The sequence below is a fragment of the Phaethon aethereus genome (genome assembly GCF_964289735.1).
Source record: "Phaethon aethereus genome assembly, chromosome: 5".
Taxonomy (NCBI): Eukaryota; Metazoa; Chordata; class Aves; order Phaethontiformes; family Phaethontidae; genus Phaethon; species Phaethon aethereus.
Genome location: NC_138579.1, coordinates 18,361,297 through 18,377,952, shown reverse-complemented (window position 1 = coordinate 18,377,952; position 16,656 = coordinate 18,361,297). Strand labels below are relative to the sequence as shown.

General features: G+C 41.4%; 1 protein-coding gene across 3 annotated transcripts in view; it reads left to right on the top strand.

Moving 5' to 3' along the window:
• Window positions 1–9,407, top strand: part of UNC79 (unc-79 homolog, NALCN channel complex subunit) — a gene marked incomplete at its 5' end in the record, with an annotated part of 114,137 nt that extends 104,730 nt beyond the window's left edge. For all 3 annotated transcript variants that reach the window (XM_082000539.1, XM_082000538.1, XM_082000540.1), the window contains 4 exons: window positions 1,205–1,402; window positions 3,528–3,605; window positions 8,427–8,468; window positions 9,186–9,407. In XM_082000539.1, the coding sequence (XP_081856665.1) occupies window positions 1,205–1,402; window positions 3,528–3,605; window positions 8,427–8,468; window positions 9,186–9,386 (519 nt within the window). In that variant the 3' untranslated portion in view covers window positions 9,387–9,407. The remainder of the gene's footprint in view (window positions 1–1,204; window positions 1,403–3,527; window positions 3,606–8,426; window positions 8,469–9,185) is intronic.
• Between the last annotated feature and the right edge of the window lie 7,249 nt (window positions 9,408–16,656).

Sequence of the window (16,656 nt, the reverse complement as noted above, 5' to 3'; positions counted from 1 at the left end):
GGAGTGAGGAAGGAAAAACTAAATTCCAAATTGAAGCTTTAGCAATGACCATCTCTATAACAAATCTCTAGAAGGTTAGTTATTCTAGTTGCTATGAATAATTTTATGACCAAATTAATGACATGTAATTAAATGTTTATTAAAATTAAATAATTAAATGTTAATTACAAACAGTGATGGTTCAAGCACAACTTTTTTTCTCAAGGTGCTCTGGACAAGAAGAGTTATTGCAAATCATAAGCCATTTGTGACAGTAGTTTAACACAGATATAGCAGCACTCTTTGACACCAACCAGGTTTTTATTAGCAACAGAAGCAGAATGATTACACATTTATCTTGTATGTAAATTCCCCCTTTCTTTCCCCTCACCCAGCCAAGACACCAGTGCTTGCCATTCATTTCTTTGGCCTTTTTTTGCTCTTTCAAATACCTCTTTCCAGTTACCAGGCAACCATTGCAATGTTTGGTGCAGTCGTACTGCCACAGAGCATGAATCACTGTTACATTTGCAGACTGAGAAAGAGATGTTTTCTTGTAATGAAGTAGTTAATGTCCATCACTCCTGGAGTCTTGGACACTGCGATACATAACACGTATTAGCAAAGAGCCATGATTTGAGTATGCAAAATGAATTCTCTGTTAGCTTTTCAAAACTTACTTTCCTTGACTTCGAGCATTTCTGTCCCAGCAAGGTAGAAATGGATGACAGATTAACAGAACAGATGTAAGATGTTATATTTAGTACAATAGCCTTCTTTTCAGGTGATCAGAATCTGAATGACTTAACCCCAGCACCATCTTTGAAACACAGCCATGCAGTGCCAGAGCCTCCAGGCCTTCCAGTGACTGCAGTGGAGTTTTCTGTCAAGAAAGTTTCAGAACTAGTCCTGAGTAGCTGTTCTGCAAAACTAACCTTCTCTTTAAAGGGACTGATCTTAATGCCTTACACTAAGATTACATGGGAGTGTGTGTATGCAAACGCAGTTTTTAGTTTGTAAATATAAAAACAGTTTTTAAACATAGAGAAGATTTTATTGAGTGTACTTGATTTACTTGTTCCTAATAGGAGAGAAGCGTGGGAAAGTGAGGGGCAAGACTGCACAGTGAGATGCATGACGGAGGAGTGCTTTGATGAAAGCCTCTGCGCTGTATCCCAATACACTTATTTAAATACACATTTTCTTCTATTTTATGTTTCTACAGACATCTGTTCTGCACATGTGTTCCCTCTTCCATGCATTTATATTTGCTCAGCTCTGGACAGTGTATTGTGAGCAAACAGCAGTAGCCCCTACAGTCCAGAATCAGAATGAATTTAGCTTTACAGCAATCCTTACAGCCCTGGAGTTCTGGAGCCGAGTGACACCTAGCATCCTACAGCTGATGGCACATAACAAAGTGGTGAGTCAGGTGCTGTGTACAGATTTAATGCAGAATAAACTCAGAGGGCTTGGCTTTGTTTCAATGTTTCAGTGGCATACATCGGACCATGAATAATATCAGAAAGCAACTTTGATGCCTTTGAGAAATTAAAGTTAATTACTAGTGTTTTAACTTCGTAGTGGGCCTGAAACAGGATCAGGAGCTAGAGTCACTGCTGGTTGGATTAAGGACTCCCTGCATCAGGTCTCATTTTATATATCTTCCTGCTCTTCACAGTGGTTCTGTTGTTTCATCTGACTCCTGCCTTACAGGAGCAGCTAAGTGTTTTAGGGTAATTCTGTTTATATCCCTTTGACTCTTTTTTACCACATGATGGTGAACACAAATGCTGGCACTTGGCTACTCATAACCCATTGATTACTCATCAAAAATAAGGTACATAAGTATCTCTGGAAACATTTTTGAGTAATGAATGACTTGAAGGAGGTATGTCTAGAGAGAAGGTTTGAAAGGGAAATGTTCACTATGTCCAGAAATCATCCAAACCATTTTTTGGAAATAACTTTTAAGCATTTATTTATCTCAACTACACACTGCTGTTGGAGCAGCTTTGTACAATAAGAACCCGCAGGGGTTCCAGCAGCCTTCTCTTAGGTGCTACCTTTGCTTCCCATTGACTACTGATTCTCTGGGCCTGCAGGCTTAGGGTTGAGAGCTTGTTTCTGAGGGGAAGACCAAAAAAAAAAAAAAAAGTGTTTCCCACTTTTTAACTTTAACTGAGATGATAACTAGTAGCTCTGGTGCTGGAGAACCTGATACTAGCTTTGAGTGAGAAGTATTCTTTATATGTGGCCCAGTCCTCTAAGTCAGATGCTCTTAAGGTTTGAGGTTTTCATTCTTTGTTTGGTTGGGTGTTTTTTCTTTTTTAAATGGAGACCTGCTATTTATATGGAAATTATTTTATGTAATTCCCTGTTCCCCATGTGAGCCATCTTTCACCCCAGGCAGGTATGGACCTTTGCCCTTTCAATTGTAATTGCATGGGCTGCACTTGAATGTCTTTGAATCAGCTACTGTTCCCTTGTGTCTTGTCCTTTCCAGGCAAGGACCACCTGAAGCTGTCTTTAAATATTTTAGCCTCTGACGTCTAGTGAGGTCTCTGTGGTTGACAAGTCACTGCTGGGAACAGTAGTTCATGAAGCTCCATTTGAATGAACAGGAAATGTGCATAACGCTTCTAACTAGCCAGTTGTTTAGTCAGACACAAAGGCTTCTTGTCAAGCCTTAGGACAAGAATATGACCTGGAAGTCTCAAGTTCCAATCCTTATTCTGAAAGTATCTCATTATGTGGCTTTAGTGCAAGTTATTAAACTCTGCCTCAGCTATTGCTCTGTGAAATGTAGATAAGAATGCTTGCCCATCTGACAGGGATATTGTGAGGTTAATTAGTGTTTGTAAAGTGCTTTGAAGATGAAAAGCACTACAGAAAAAGCTAAGTTTATTATTATTGAGGGGAATTTACACATAGTTCAGACAGGTGCTGGAAATACTCACTGCTGGCTCAGGGTATCTCCTTGTACCTATGAATTTACACAATATAAAACATAAAATGCTGTCTGCTACCAAATAATTGATATTTGCATCTGTCATGATTCATGGTACAAAATGCAAGAATTATGGACTAGGTGCCAGTTCAGAACAATAAATTGTCTTTTGATGGGGGAAAAAATGATGGGTTTTGTGGGTACATTAATTTTCAAAGATTCAGTAAATAAAAATATCAATTTATGACAAACTGATTGGTGAGAACTACACAGCAAAGGCATGTAAAATGATTTATGATGTCTGAAAAGAACAAAGCTGAAGGCAGCTTGTTTTGATGTGTGATAAGAATTAAAATACATCAAGCACTGTGACATATTTAACAGGTGTGCTGCATCAGGGGAAAACTAAAGACAAATGTCCCTTATGTGCTCATGTAATATTTAATTTTACATGTCAATGGTTAATAAATATGCATCTAGCGATTCAGTATAGCTGCCAAGCAAAACCAGGAAGATTCTTTTTAGAGACCGTTGGCTTCGCTTACAACACTTTTATGCTAGACACTAATTTGTTTTTATGCTTTTTTTTTTTCCCAAGATGGTGGAAATGGTGTGCCTGCATGTGATTAGTTTAATGGAGGCTTTACAAGAATGCAACTCTACTATATTTGTAAAGGTAGGCATGCCACGCCGTGAATATTTAGTTAATGGTATTGCCTGTCTGTTGTGATTTCTAGACGTACTGTCCTCTGCTTCCCCTCCCTCAAAAAAAGAAAGTGGAAAAGCTGAGGTTGAATAGTAATGTAGAAATAAAACCTAGTAGAGCATAACAAAAAATAAAATCTCTGGTAAGAAGTCAGACCAGACCATAATCTCAAATCCAATCTCTCCTGACTTTTTTTTTTTTTTAATGAACTTCTGATCTGCATCCTCCTTCCATTGCTGCAATGGTCTTATTCCCCTAATAGACTCAATTGCTGTCACTGAGTTTGAGAAGCTCTAGGTACTGTCTGAGTTTTCAGCCAGTTATGTAACTTTTAATCATCCTAAGTCCTTTGCAGATCACCTCACTGTTCTGATCCTCACATACATTTAGGTTGATAACAAAACCTTTGTGCCGCACTGGTTTTCTTGTTATTATATGCCTACGTCATATAGGCATAGTGAATCTTTTTCCCCTAGGATTTGTATCAGGCTATTCTTTGGTTGGAGAATCAAATCCTCCATGCTGCACTCATGCAAAAATTTTTCTGGGGGGGAAATCAATGGTCAGTCTCCTGTGGGTTACCATTGTGTTTTCAGAACAGATTCCCAAATGACTGGGGTAATCTCACAAGCATAAATTGATTTTACTAGCCTTTGTTACATGTTTTCTCATTGCATTATTCTGAAGGGAGTTTTCACATAAAATATCAACAAATCAAATAGTTAAACGCACTCTGAATCTAACTGAAATATGTTGGTTTGTATAGTTCTTCTTTTGCCAAACTTCTGACACTTGTTTTACTCCAGTCTTTCTGGTCAAGCAGGAATTGAAAATAAAAGTCGTCTTGTCAGCTGGCATGAACGTATTCACAGTCATTGTGAAAATACAGATTTATAGTCAGTAATGACTTGATTCGCTCCAGAAGCTCTGCCCCTATGGGATGTTAAATTGATCATGGCTGTCCCTGGAAGACATATGGGCTTCCTTTTCAGCCAGTCCAGGATGTCCAGAATTCGACAAGGATGAAGAATGGTTTTAAAGCTGTGAAAAGAGAGGCCTTTAGGGCCAAATTCTTGTTGCAAGTCAAGTGAATGCTTTCAGAGGGGTTATATTTGAGAGCATATATCATAAATATGCTATATCAGATTAAAAGGACATTGTTGTTACTACAAAATCAAGGTCATAAACCTGTGAAATCCAGAGTTAAGGTGCTAAGTTTTAGTTCATGTTCAGTGGATGGGAGGTGGAAGAGAAGAATCTGGATGACCAAATCCCCTTTACTTAGCCCTAAAGTGAAATGCTGCAGGAACAATATATAAACATAATAGTATTATAGGATTTATAGTCCCAGGTTACTAATTTTTTTTTTTTTTCCAAAACTAACTAATTAAAAAAATATTTTAGATCGAGAAGTGTCATGATTTGGGACAAGGCTTACTGTATGTTTGAAGAGGCAGAAGTGTAAAGCTTATTCACACAGGAACCAGTAAGTGAGTGACATTTCTATAATTAAAAAAAGATCAACTTTGAGACCGTCTCTTCTCGACTTTGAGACCATCTCTTCTTCAGTGGCTGTGAAGATCTGAACTTTTTTACTCCTACTTCAGAAGGCTGCAAAGATGACAATTCTTTGAATATTAGTTGACTGGGCAGTTTTTTGGTAGCTTGTTTTATTCTAGACAATCTTTTATTGCCATGCCTTTGATAATGAAACAATTTTACCTTATGCTTTAAAGCTTTTTTTTTCCCTTTTATTTTAGCTATAAGCCTTTCAAACAAGGTTTAGTTTTCATTGAAGGAAAGGACATAGTGTAGTGAGAGATACTTCTTTTTTTTAAACAGAACATTCTTAACACTCTTTTGGAGATTCATTCAGCAAAATTAATAATTCACAGTGACTTCCTCTTGGAACTGAACACCATAGCACTGATAAATCCTGGCCATTTATCATTTATATAATTATATTTACTGCAGTGTCCTTTATTCCACCTAAGGAGTCAGGTGCTGCAAAAACTTCACTTGTCAATGAAGTCATTGCATGATCCAATACACATGTATTTTTAATGCACCACAATGAGCAAGTGGTGCATGTCACATGATGCCAGGCAGTTTATGGGATAGCTATCTCAGGTGGCCATTTTCTGTATGACAAGTGAGGGGAAAACATGTCCTCAAGCAAGAGAGAAAGAGAAGACATAAACAATTCTGATCTCCTTCACTGAAAGAAGAGCTTTGTTTATGTCTGAGATAAGCACTCCTTCATCTCCTCCTTGTTTTGGTGCTGTGAGGTTTCCTCCTCCTGGTACTGTGTTAGCCTTTGCTATTAAATTAAACTCACACTGACAGCATTGAGACAAGCCTTGATCGCTTCCTGCAGCCTTTGAGCCATTCCCTGTATTCTCAGAGGATATTTTTTGGATCTGATGTTAGACTATCTTTACCAATCTGGTGAGGAAAACAAAGTTTCTTTCCTGTGAAAACATTTCAACCATTATGTATTTATTTTTCATTCCAAGAGGGGGGGGGGGGAGGGGGGGGGGGGAGAGAGAGAGAGAGAGATGTATATATACACACACACATTCACACAGATGCACACTTACCTACATATATATTTAATTCATTATATTTTCCTCTGAGGGGAAGCATTCTGCTTTTTGAGGGCTGAAATGAAAGTGTTCAGCTTTCCTCCTGTTTTTCTGTGTCAAAGGAACTGGGAAACTAGCCATCCCAGGACAGCCATTGATGATGGAGACCAGCTCCTTGCTGATCACAGCTCTCTGTATGTCTGAGGAATTTGGGAGCCTACAGCAGTGAAGAGAGCATCTCGGCAAACCACAACATCTTTTCCAGAGACCCAGGGGTTTTAGGCAGCTCCAGCAGCCGCTGGGTAGACTTCTAGAGAACTGGGCGGGCAACAGAGTTGGGGAGCCAGACAAGCTCAGTGACCAACCTGTTCTCCAGCCTGGTTTCCATCAAAACTTGCACTGGAATCAACATAATTCTGTTGAAAATATATACTCCAAAAAATTGACAGTGTCTGGCAGCAGTCTGTTCTTCCAGCTGTTGTTCCTAACTAGCTTTATGTATATTCTTCCTTTGTGAAGAAAAGGCTGGCTGGGGATTAGGTAATAAAACTCAAGTGCTTCAATAAAAATGTCGTCTTGTCTCATTTATCTAACTGGCATCTGTAGGAGTGGAGGGTTTGCTTGCTTGTGCCCGCAGCACAATGTTTAATTTCCCTAAATGTGTCCAGACCTGGAAGAAAAAAGTGGCGCTGGAGGACAATGATCTGTATCTAACCTTAGACCTCCACAGTGTAGGTATCAATATGAGCTAGTTTCCGTGAGTGCCCTTTATAGTCAGTGGGGATAAACAGGTATTTTTGGACATGATTCATCTCGATCTATTTTAGATACCTGCTTTGGGACAAGATGAACTGGATGTGAGAAGTGCTTGATTCTCTCAGCTGACTGTAAAAGATGTCCAGGGAATTGGTTCAGATGCAGAGGGGTACCTTGAGTTTCCTGCCCAGCTTTCTTCCTTGCTTGACACCAGTCCTATCACCACTGGCTAGCTGCGCAGGAACTTCATTAATGCTGGATGAAATTTTCAGTGACATTTTGTTGATGGCAGTGGGGCGTGGAGCATGGCTTCTCAGTATGCTTACCTGTTCCCTCCTCTCCAAAAAACACATCAGGACTTGCAGTCACTGGATCTTATTAAACATTTCATTAGTGTGAGAGCTCATGGGAGGATGTACAGGACTCGCACATCTGCAGCATCTGGCTGCATTCCAGCTGTTTTGGCATTCATCTATCTGTAAATGCTGAGGTTTGAATATGGTTCTTCATGTAGCAGACCAGCTAATCAGTCCTGACAGAGCTGCATATGATTCTCCATCAAAACAGCACTGAAATTGAAACAATTATCGTTCCTTGCACAAGGGAAACAGCACTTTATCTAATGTTGTCAATAGTGATTAGCTTTAACTTGCAGCTCCTGGTAGTATAATTGGCAAATTGCAAATTTTAATACCATTTGGAGGAACATTTTAGAACAATAATCTCAGTGGTTAAATTAATATTGGAGGACATGAATACTTTTGCTAGAAATGACTCTGTGCCTTCCATAAGCTTGTCATGTTATACTTACTCAGAAATAAAAGTCTCTGAAGAGCAGGAGACTGAAATACGTATCAATCCAATCATGGGTGACAGATTTGCAGACGTCCTTGCCTTGTCATTCTGGGTAGTTAAGAGTTTTCATCTGTGCTCCCAGGCCTACAGGTCACACTCTGCAGTGAAGCACTGATGTGACTAGTGGCTTATGAAATGCTGGCTACCATTTAAATTTCTGTCCTATTATTAGGAACTTCTGTTACGTGTTTTTTTCAGTTCTTGATGTATACCTCACCATGCAGAATGTTTACTGTATTTGTTCTAGTATTGCTCACCTGCACATACAGAAACACCACCACAAGGAAAATAAGAAGTGATTTCCTTTAACATGTTTTTATTCTGTACTCTTATTGTTGCCTTAAACAGAATATCAATAATTGCTACTGGTGATTCATCAAGCTACAAACAAGGGAAGCTGGCTTTTTTACCTCTGAGAGTTACCTGCCCCAAAACATATACATCATTTAAAAATAATCACATTTTCAGATTTGTGGTTCAGGCTATGTCCATTTGGACAGCTAAATGCATTGGATATACCCTTCTCTGTCTCAGAGTAACTGGAGCATGTTTACAGTCACTTTTATAATAACAAAATATACCTCTCTTGTTACAGCTCATACCAATGTGGTTGCCGATGATACAGTCAAATCTAAAGGTAAGCTGTTTCTAGTACCTTATCCTTTTATTCTTAGCGTTACACATTTCTGTGTATTCTGGAAATAAGATCACTAGATGTGGTCTCCAGACTCTCTGAAAATAGATCATTGTAGCGTATCAGATGCACTGGATGTCTCAGCACTGAAGGTCTCAGGAGTGAGCATACACAGAGCATCATCAGCTAAGATACCTCTCCTATAATCAGTACTGCTCTCCCTTTCCTTCTGAAACACTTTCCTCTAACCAGGTTCTGTGGCACACGGCCGTTCCTCCCTGTTTACTGAGATTGGTTGTTCCCCGAGCTGTGGTTTTCTTGATGTCTTAGGCTAGAGAGTCCCCTGACAAATCAGGATTGGAACTCTTGACCCGGGAGATGGATTTTGAGTCTACAGCAGATATTGTGGGCCTGCTTGTGTGGGTAGAACTGTGCCAGCTGGCCCTATTTGTAAGAGATGGAGCAAGGTAGATCAGTGTGGTTTGCCAGTCAAGAGAATTTTGGTGATGAGAACAAAAGCCTTGGGGTTGGTCTCAGTATGGAGTTGTTTCTGTAAGCACATCTGCCTTTCATGGCAACACTGCAGTGCAGGCTGTGACAGACAGCAATGTGACATTGGGGCAGTGGAGGAACTTACCCTGGCCAACAACCAGTACCTTTCACAGCGCTGTATTTATGTGTTAAAGGAAAGAAACTGAATGTTTTGCATTATTTCAACAGCATTTATCTGCTGGACTCCAGCTGCGCCTCCAAGCCATCCAGAGCAATGTCAACCATCACAGCCTAAGGATGTTACAGGGATCAGGACAAATGAACAATAGCTCATCTGTGCTCCGCAAATGGCTACAATGTACCCAGTTTAAAATGGCTCAAGTGGAGATTCAGTCGTCAGAAGCTGCATCTCAGTTTTATCCTTTATGATTCATGTAATTTGTTCCAAATGTTCATTTTTAGCCTAGCAATAACAGAGTTAGAGCTGTAAAAGACCTTTTGTATAAGTCAGTATACAGAGTATATACTGTATCTATACTTTTTAGCCTAGGACAGTTTGTGGAAAAGCTTATAATAGGTGAAACTAAGAGCCTGATCCTGCCAGTCTTTAATTACACTTGCTCAGGATCAACAGGTTCTCAAGTCTGCATTTGTGAACATGTATTTGCAGGATTGGACTCGAATCTATCACACTGTACATACCTCTCTGATCATGGAAATATCTTGTTCTTAAATGTTTCTTTACATTATTTTTGAAGCTAAGACAAAAATCATTTTCCTTAATTCTATTTTTTTTAAAAATAGAATTGTGGGTATTCACAAACATAAGGAAGTGCTATGTTGCTATTTTTTGATGATAACAAAAGAAAAGAGGCGTTTTAGGAACTTTTATAGGAGGGGTTTTTTTGGGGTGGCTTTTTTTTTTTTTTTTATTCACAGCTGGCAATGCAATAAAACCTGTCACTATAAAACAGTGATGTTCTAATGAGGCTTTTTGTCATCATCTCCTGGGAAAACAGCAGCTTGTAAGAAGAGTTATTATAAAGTGCACTTAGAAATTAGGTTGTTCAACTGTGCCAATTCATTTGTCTTTTTCTTCAGTACTGTTTTCCAAAACTGCCAAGTCTGATTTATTATTTTTTGAAATATTGCTTTTACTTCATAGATTCTGTGCTGCTCTTCTTTGTAGGTTTCATAGAAGCCTCTTTAATTTTGTGACTACTATATTGTATTCTTCTGTCAATACTTGTATACAGTGCAATTAAAAATGGATATCCCAGACCTATTCTTATTGATGTCTCTAGAAATTATGTTGCAGGCTTCAAGAGGAGCATGATTGGACCTGAACTTTTGCATAATGATATTTACAAATCACAGCATTTGCATACTATGGTATTAAACATTATGTTTAATAACAGATGGATTGTAATATCATTAAGGGTCTCAACCAAAGCCCATGTGAATCTAAAGAGACTTAATTAATTCAGTGGATTTTACATAAAATCTTGAGAGCACCATGATTTACCATGTCATGTAATTAATACTTAAATGTCTCCAATCAGTTTTATTTTCTGTATTTATTCCTGTAAGGCACTAATTAGAAGAATAACACACACACATTTAAGTTGTGTTGTAGAATGCTAATAAATTCCTAGTCTTTATTACCACTCTCAGCATCAACGTTTTCCTCCTTGATTGTGTGGAAGTGGAAAGGCATACCTGTAAGGAACTGCCTGAGTACATTTCAGTTGTGAAGTTCCTCAGTGTATTTACCAAAGAAAACGTGGAAGTGTTTGCAGACCTGCAATTAAAGTACCATTATGCTTTAAAAAAAAATCGCAATCCCTCAAAAAACCTAACCAACCAACCAATCAAAAGACAGTAAATCATGTGCTAGCTTGCTTAAAAGATGCCCCTCTCTGTGTTTTCAGTGGAGCGAAACTGATTTGGCTTTCCTTCCCAGATTCTCACATTAATATAGTCTAAGCTTAAACTGGACTGGTCTACCCAAAAGAAAATCTAAGATTCATCATAAGGTATTTAATTGTAACTAGTTTTGCTTGTATTTGCTTGAGGTGAGTGACTTGCATCTGACTAAGCAGAGTTTTTGAGTTTCTGGAAAACATTTCTGTCTTGATGTGAAGATTATTAAGAGATCCACCGGATGATAATTTCTTAGTGTTTTGGGCATTGATTTTTGTCATGCTGAATTGAGATTGCACAGACCTGCATGCATTGATAAAGGAGGGCTTCTTCCCAAATTTTCATAGCGATAAGAGAGGGAAACAGCATTCTTTCTCCAGCTTTTGACTGACTATGGGGAAGAAAAAACAAAGTGATACAGAAATGATTATACATGTTCCCATCCCTTCCTTTTTCCATTCCCATGTCACTTACTAATCAGCTAATAGTCATTACATGATCACAGAATGGTTGAGATTGGAAGGGATCTCTGGAGGTCACCTGGTCCAGCCTCTGTGCTCAGGCAGGGTCGCCTAGAGCCAGGTGCCCAGGAACATGTCCAGGTGGCTTTTGAATATCTCCAAGGATGAAGACTCCACAACCTCTCTGGGCAACCTGTGCCAGCGCTTGGTCACCCTCAAAGTAAAAAAAGAATTTCCTGGTGTTCAGATGGATTCCTGAAGGCCGGTGTTGCTAGTACAGGCTGAGGCAAAGAAGGCATGCAGTACTCCAGACTTTTCCATGTCCTGTGTAACCAGGTCCCCCATCTTATTCATCAGAGGGCCCACATTTTCCTCAATCTTCCTTTTGTCACCTATGTACTTAAAGAAGCCCTTCTTGTTGTCTTTGACATCCCTTGCCAGGTTCAAATCCTGGGCTTTAGCTTTCCTAACCTCGTCCCTGGATGATTGGACATTGTCTCTCTATTCCTCCCCAGATACTCATCCTTGCTTCCACCCTCTGTAAGCTTCCTTTTCATGTTTGAGTTTGGCCAGGAGCTCCTTTTTCATCCACACAGATCTCCTTGGAGGGGGTTATCCTTGAATATTAGCCAGCTTTCTTGGGTCCTTCTTTCCTCCAGGTCCTTATCCCATGGGACTCTTCTGAGCAGATCTTTGAAGATGCTGAGGTCTGGTCTCCTGAAGTCTAGGGTTGTGAGCTTGCTTTTCACCCTGCTCCCTCCCCTCAGGATCCTGAACACCACCATCTCATGGTCACTGCAGCCAAGGCTGCATTTGACCTCCATATGCCCCACGAGCCCCTTGTTGTTGGTCAGTAAGAGGTCCAACAGAGCGCCAGTCCTCATTGGCTCCTCTATCAGTTGGGTGAGGAAGCTGTCCCTGATGTACTCCAGGAACCTCCTTAGATTGCTTGTGCACTGCTGTGTTGTCCCTCCAGTGGATATTGGGGTGGTTGAAGTCCTCCATAATGACCAGGGCCTGCAAATGTGAGGATGCTCCTATCTGTCAGGGCCTCATCCACTTGCTCTTCCTGGCCAAGTGGCCCATAGCAGACATCCACTACAATGTCACCCCTACCAGTCTTCTCTTTAATCCTTACCTATAAGTTCTCAGTTGACTCCTATTCCCAGACAGAGCTCTATGCACTCCAGCTGCTCTGTCACAGAAAGGACAACCCCCTCTCCTTGTCTTCTCAGCCTGTCCTTGCTAAAGAGCCTGTATCCCTCTGTTGCAGCATTCCAGTCATGGGAACCACCCCACCACGTCTCTGTGATCCCAATGAGATTGTAAGCCCTGCAGCTGCACACAGATCTCTAACTCATCATGTTTATTCCCCATACTGTGTGCATTAATGTACAGACACTTCAGAGAGGACCCCCCAGCGTGTTGATTTCCCAGAAGGCGTTTTGGGGTTACTCCATAATGGTGCCCTGTAGGCACTTCCTTGCCCACATGCAAAATGTTGTCGATGATCCCAGTTGAGCCCCGTTTTGTTGATTTTGTGATCCCTTCTCGTCACATCACCTCAGGCCCTTTGTTCATTGAACCTGTCTGTCACTCCCTCACAGGGCTGCAGTTCAAAACTGACTACGTGGTAGGCGGTTGTAACTTTGGCCTTCAGGCAGAAAGGAGCTGTGGACTCTGGTTTCAGTGGGACTGACTCCTTCCGTTCCTGAGCTGTGTCTTCTTCATGCTTGTGTTTGCAATACAGATGATAACTTTGCTGGGTAACCACATAAGTAGGGCCCAGGTTCACTTCTGGCAGGGTCTGGGGTCACCCTAGCAAAATGGAAGTGCTAGTGGGCCCCTGAGCGCAGGGCATGTAGGAGAGGCAGATTCCTGTCTTTTGATCTGCTGTGACCTGGTGAATCTGAAAAGCAACTGAAAAGCAGTGAGAGGGAGGGAATTCGAAGCCTTTGGGTGTGAGGTGGGTGAACTCAGGTGAGTGTAATGGGGATTGTGGAAACTTAAGGGACGAAGACACGACTTGCAGGGAAGAGCAGAGCCTGAGAAAGTTTGTCTTTGAAAGTCACTTCTAGATAGTAGAAACCATGATCAGGCATCATCCATAACTAAACACTTTGTGGGAATTTAGATCTGGTTTCAACTCACAGTTAGAGATAAAAGCTGGTCACAGAATCTACTTCCATACCTGAACGTAGGGTTTAGTATGCATCTGTCACCAATTACAATTAATATGGTTCTTATAGAGCTGTTACATGTAGGCAAATGAAGGCTGTAAATATGAATTGGGAAGCTGCTTTAGCATAGGGAATACAGCCTGGAAGAGGGCATGACTGATGATTAGGCATGTCTTGACTAATAATAACAAATAACATAGGGCTTGACCAGATGTGTGTGGTTTAACACCTCATGAAAATCTCTAAGTACACTCTTCAGAAGTACAGATATCTGCATTAATTGTCTTTAAAAGCACTGTGAAATAGATCTCTATGGTGCTTGAGGTCAGTATACAACTCGAGTGAGTCACTCACATTATCTCTCTGAAATAGCCCAGAGCAGCGATTCTTTATATTCTGTAGGAAGATTAGGAAGTAAACAACATTTGGTGTTCCCTGAAAATGCTACTAAATAGCAGAGGCCAATCTCCCTGCTCTGCCACGCTCCCAGCACGGCTGTTTCTCTGGGGATTGGTCACCAGGAGCAGAATCCGTCCTCTGCCTGATCATACAGAGCTGCCGTTTAGGGAACAGCGTTTAGTCGTCTGTTGTGATAAGCTGCTTAAATCAATGCCTGTCGCCAGGCCTGACCTAGTAAAGGAATCAATTTACTGTGTGCTGAACTGTGAAATTCTCAACGACGCAGGGCACTTTGGATGAAGTGATGGTTAAAACCCCACACCGGCCGTGGCGCGTCATAAGGCCGAATTACGTAACTTGGTGTCCTGAAAGCAAGGTTAACATCTACTCTGGGCACCTCAGCGTGCTTTCCTGCTGCCTGTTGGGAACGCCGCTGTCAGAGCTACGCGCAGGGCCGCACAAACAAAAGGCGTTTGCAGCACGTCAGTTGCGATCTACATACGTGCCTTATCTTATACGTAACATTTCTGTGACATCTCGTTAGAGCCGCAGCAGGGTCAAAGGCCTACAAACACACAGCCGGTTTTCTGGCTCTGTTTTTCATGCTGTGACAGGACTTGATGTGTTCTAGGACCGACAAACGTCCTGGGCCCGAAGATCTCTTTGAACTCTGGCCTGCACAGTCTCCTTTCAAGTGGGATGAAGATTCCCAGAGCCCAGGGCTGTTTCTTCTTTGCTAGCATGTTCTGGAAAACAGCAAAGGTTCCTGTGCCGTTCCCCCAGCTGCACAGTGCTCTGGGAGAGTTTCATCCACGGTTTTTCTTGTTGCATCTCAGTGTGACTGTTCAGCAGGCCCAAAGTCGATACTCTTTCAGTCAGATCTGAATCTTGATCGCACGAAGGCCGTTTAGTCAACAATGCAGATCTTCGTCTTAGAAGTCTGCCTAAAATCAGGCGGGGGCAACAGCATTACAGTTGGCTTAAAGTTGACATGCCATTTGTTTGGCTTGATGCAAATTTGAAAGACAAATCTGAATTTGTCTGTTGATTTATAACTCTGAATTACTCCATGCACTTCTGCCTCTCCCTGCTGGCCACAATTTCAGCTGGAGACTGAAGGTGGAGGGGAAGGTGCCCTGAAGCCTCTCCAACTGCGAAGGGATCAGACGGAGAACCTGAATCCACCCTTGGGAAGCCCCACCAGTGCTTGCTGCTGGCCAGTCAAGGGCCACCGTTGGGAATGCCTTGGGTCAGGTAAGAGAAGGCCACATGAGGATGAGGCCTGGCCAGCCCGATCAGCTGCTGTGGTACCTAAATCCTGCAGCTGGGATCTGGGGGACTTCCAGCTATCGTGGCGTGTGGTCTGTGTATCGTAATGTGTGTGCAAGGAGCTGGAGGGTGTGAAGAGCTGGAAGTGCTTGGGAAGGGTGCAGGTTTCTCCTTGATAGTTATGAAGCATTAACATGGAAAAGCAGACCCCATGACTCAATCACCGGAAGTGTACATCATGAATTACTTTCCAGTGTTTTGTTGGATTTGATAGATACCACAGGGCTGCCAGCTGACTGGCAGGTAACCTGCTCTGACATTGTGTTTAACCAGCTCCCCATCAAACCTGACAAGCCATGACCGTGAGCCAGGAGGCTCTAAGTTTGATAGACACAACGTAATGCGAGGTCAATCTTCTCGATGTATAATTCAGCAGCTGGGCAACATAACTGTTATGGCTGTTTTACTATTTTAAATCCTTCCAGAAAGGTACAATAGCACGCCTGTGAAGTTTTACACACAGAATAAAAATTTTATAGGTAATCCTTCCTTTAGGCAGGTTAGCTTTTCTGGCAGCTCCATGGCTTTCATGTGAAGTCAAATTGATTGCAGTGAAGTTCTTCACAAAAGGTTTTCTAAACCTGTGAATCCTTGCCATGCAGGAAAGTGTCAGTAAAACAGAATATAAAGGACCATCATTAAAATAAATAATTCATTAAAACTGTTACCCATTTTGCACTACTGAGGAAATCCTGTGTATACAGTGTTGGTTGGTGAGACCCAAAGCAAGTACAAACTGCCAGACACGTACTGAAATTCACAGAGAGACACAACTTACACCTGTTAAGGATCAAACACCGTATTTATAGCACAGAAGGAACAAGGATTGATACTGTGAAGCAACCGAGCACCGCAGCAACATGTGTTTCTGGTGCTAGTTGGTTCCAGGGAGATGTCAGATTAAACTGCTAAACTGACGCAATCACGATTTGATCTTTTTCCTACAGATATGTTTGTACAGCACCAGGTTTTGCCATCATTGCACAGTCGAGCCAACGATGGAGGTTTTCTTCTTTGTCTTCGCGGGAGCTGGGGGGTGGCACATTCATTCTCCTGCGTTCATCTTACCTCTTCAATTTGCTCTGATCACACACGAACTCAGCATCGTCCCAAATCATTAGTGCTCCAGCAGCTGCAGCTCTGCTTTCACTTGGGAGATCCTATTAACTGTAGCTGACCAAAGCATTTTTCAGCCTTCCTATAACATCTAAAACACTGCTGGTGTTTCCCGCCCAGTGATCACCACCCTGAAGACACCGAGCTTGTTCAAATAGATGCTATCTGCTCTAAGTGTGTGTCACTTCATAACAACAGCCCAGACGCGTTTCCAAGCTTTCCTAGAAAGAGTGTGAGAGGGCTAGAAAGATCATTTTACCAACTGATATTCTTAAACCAGCTTTCAATTTA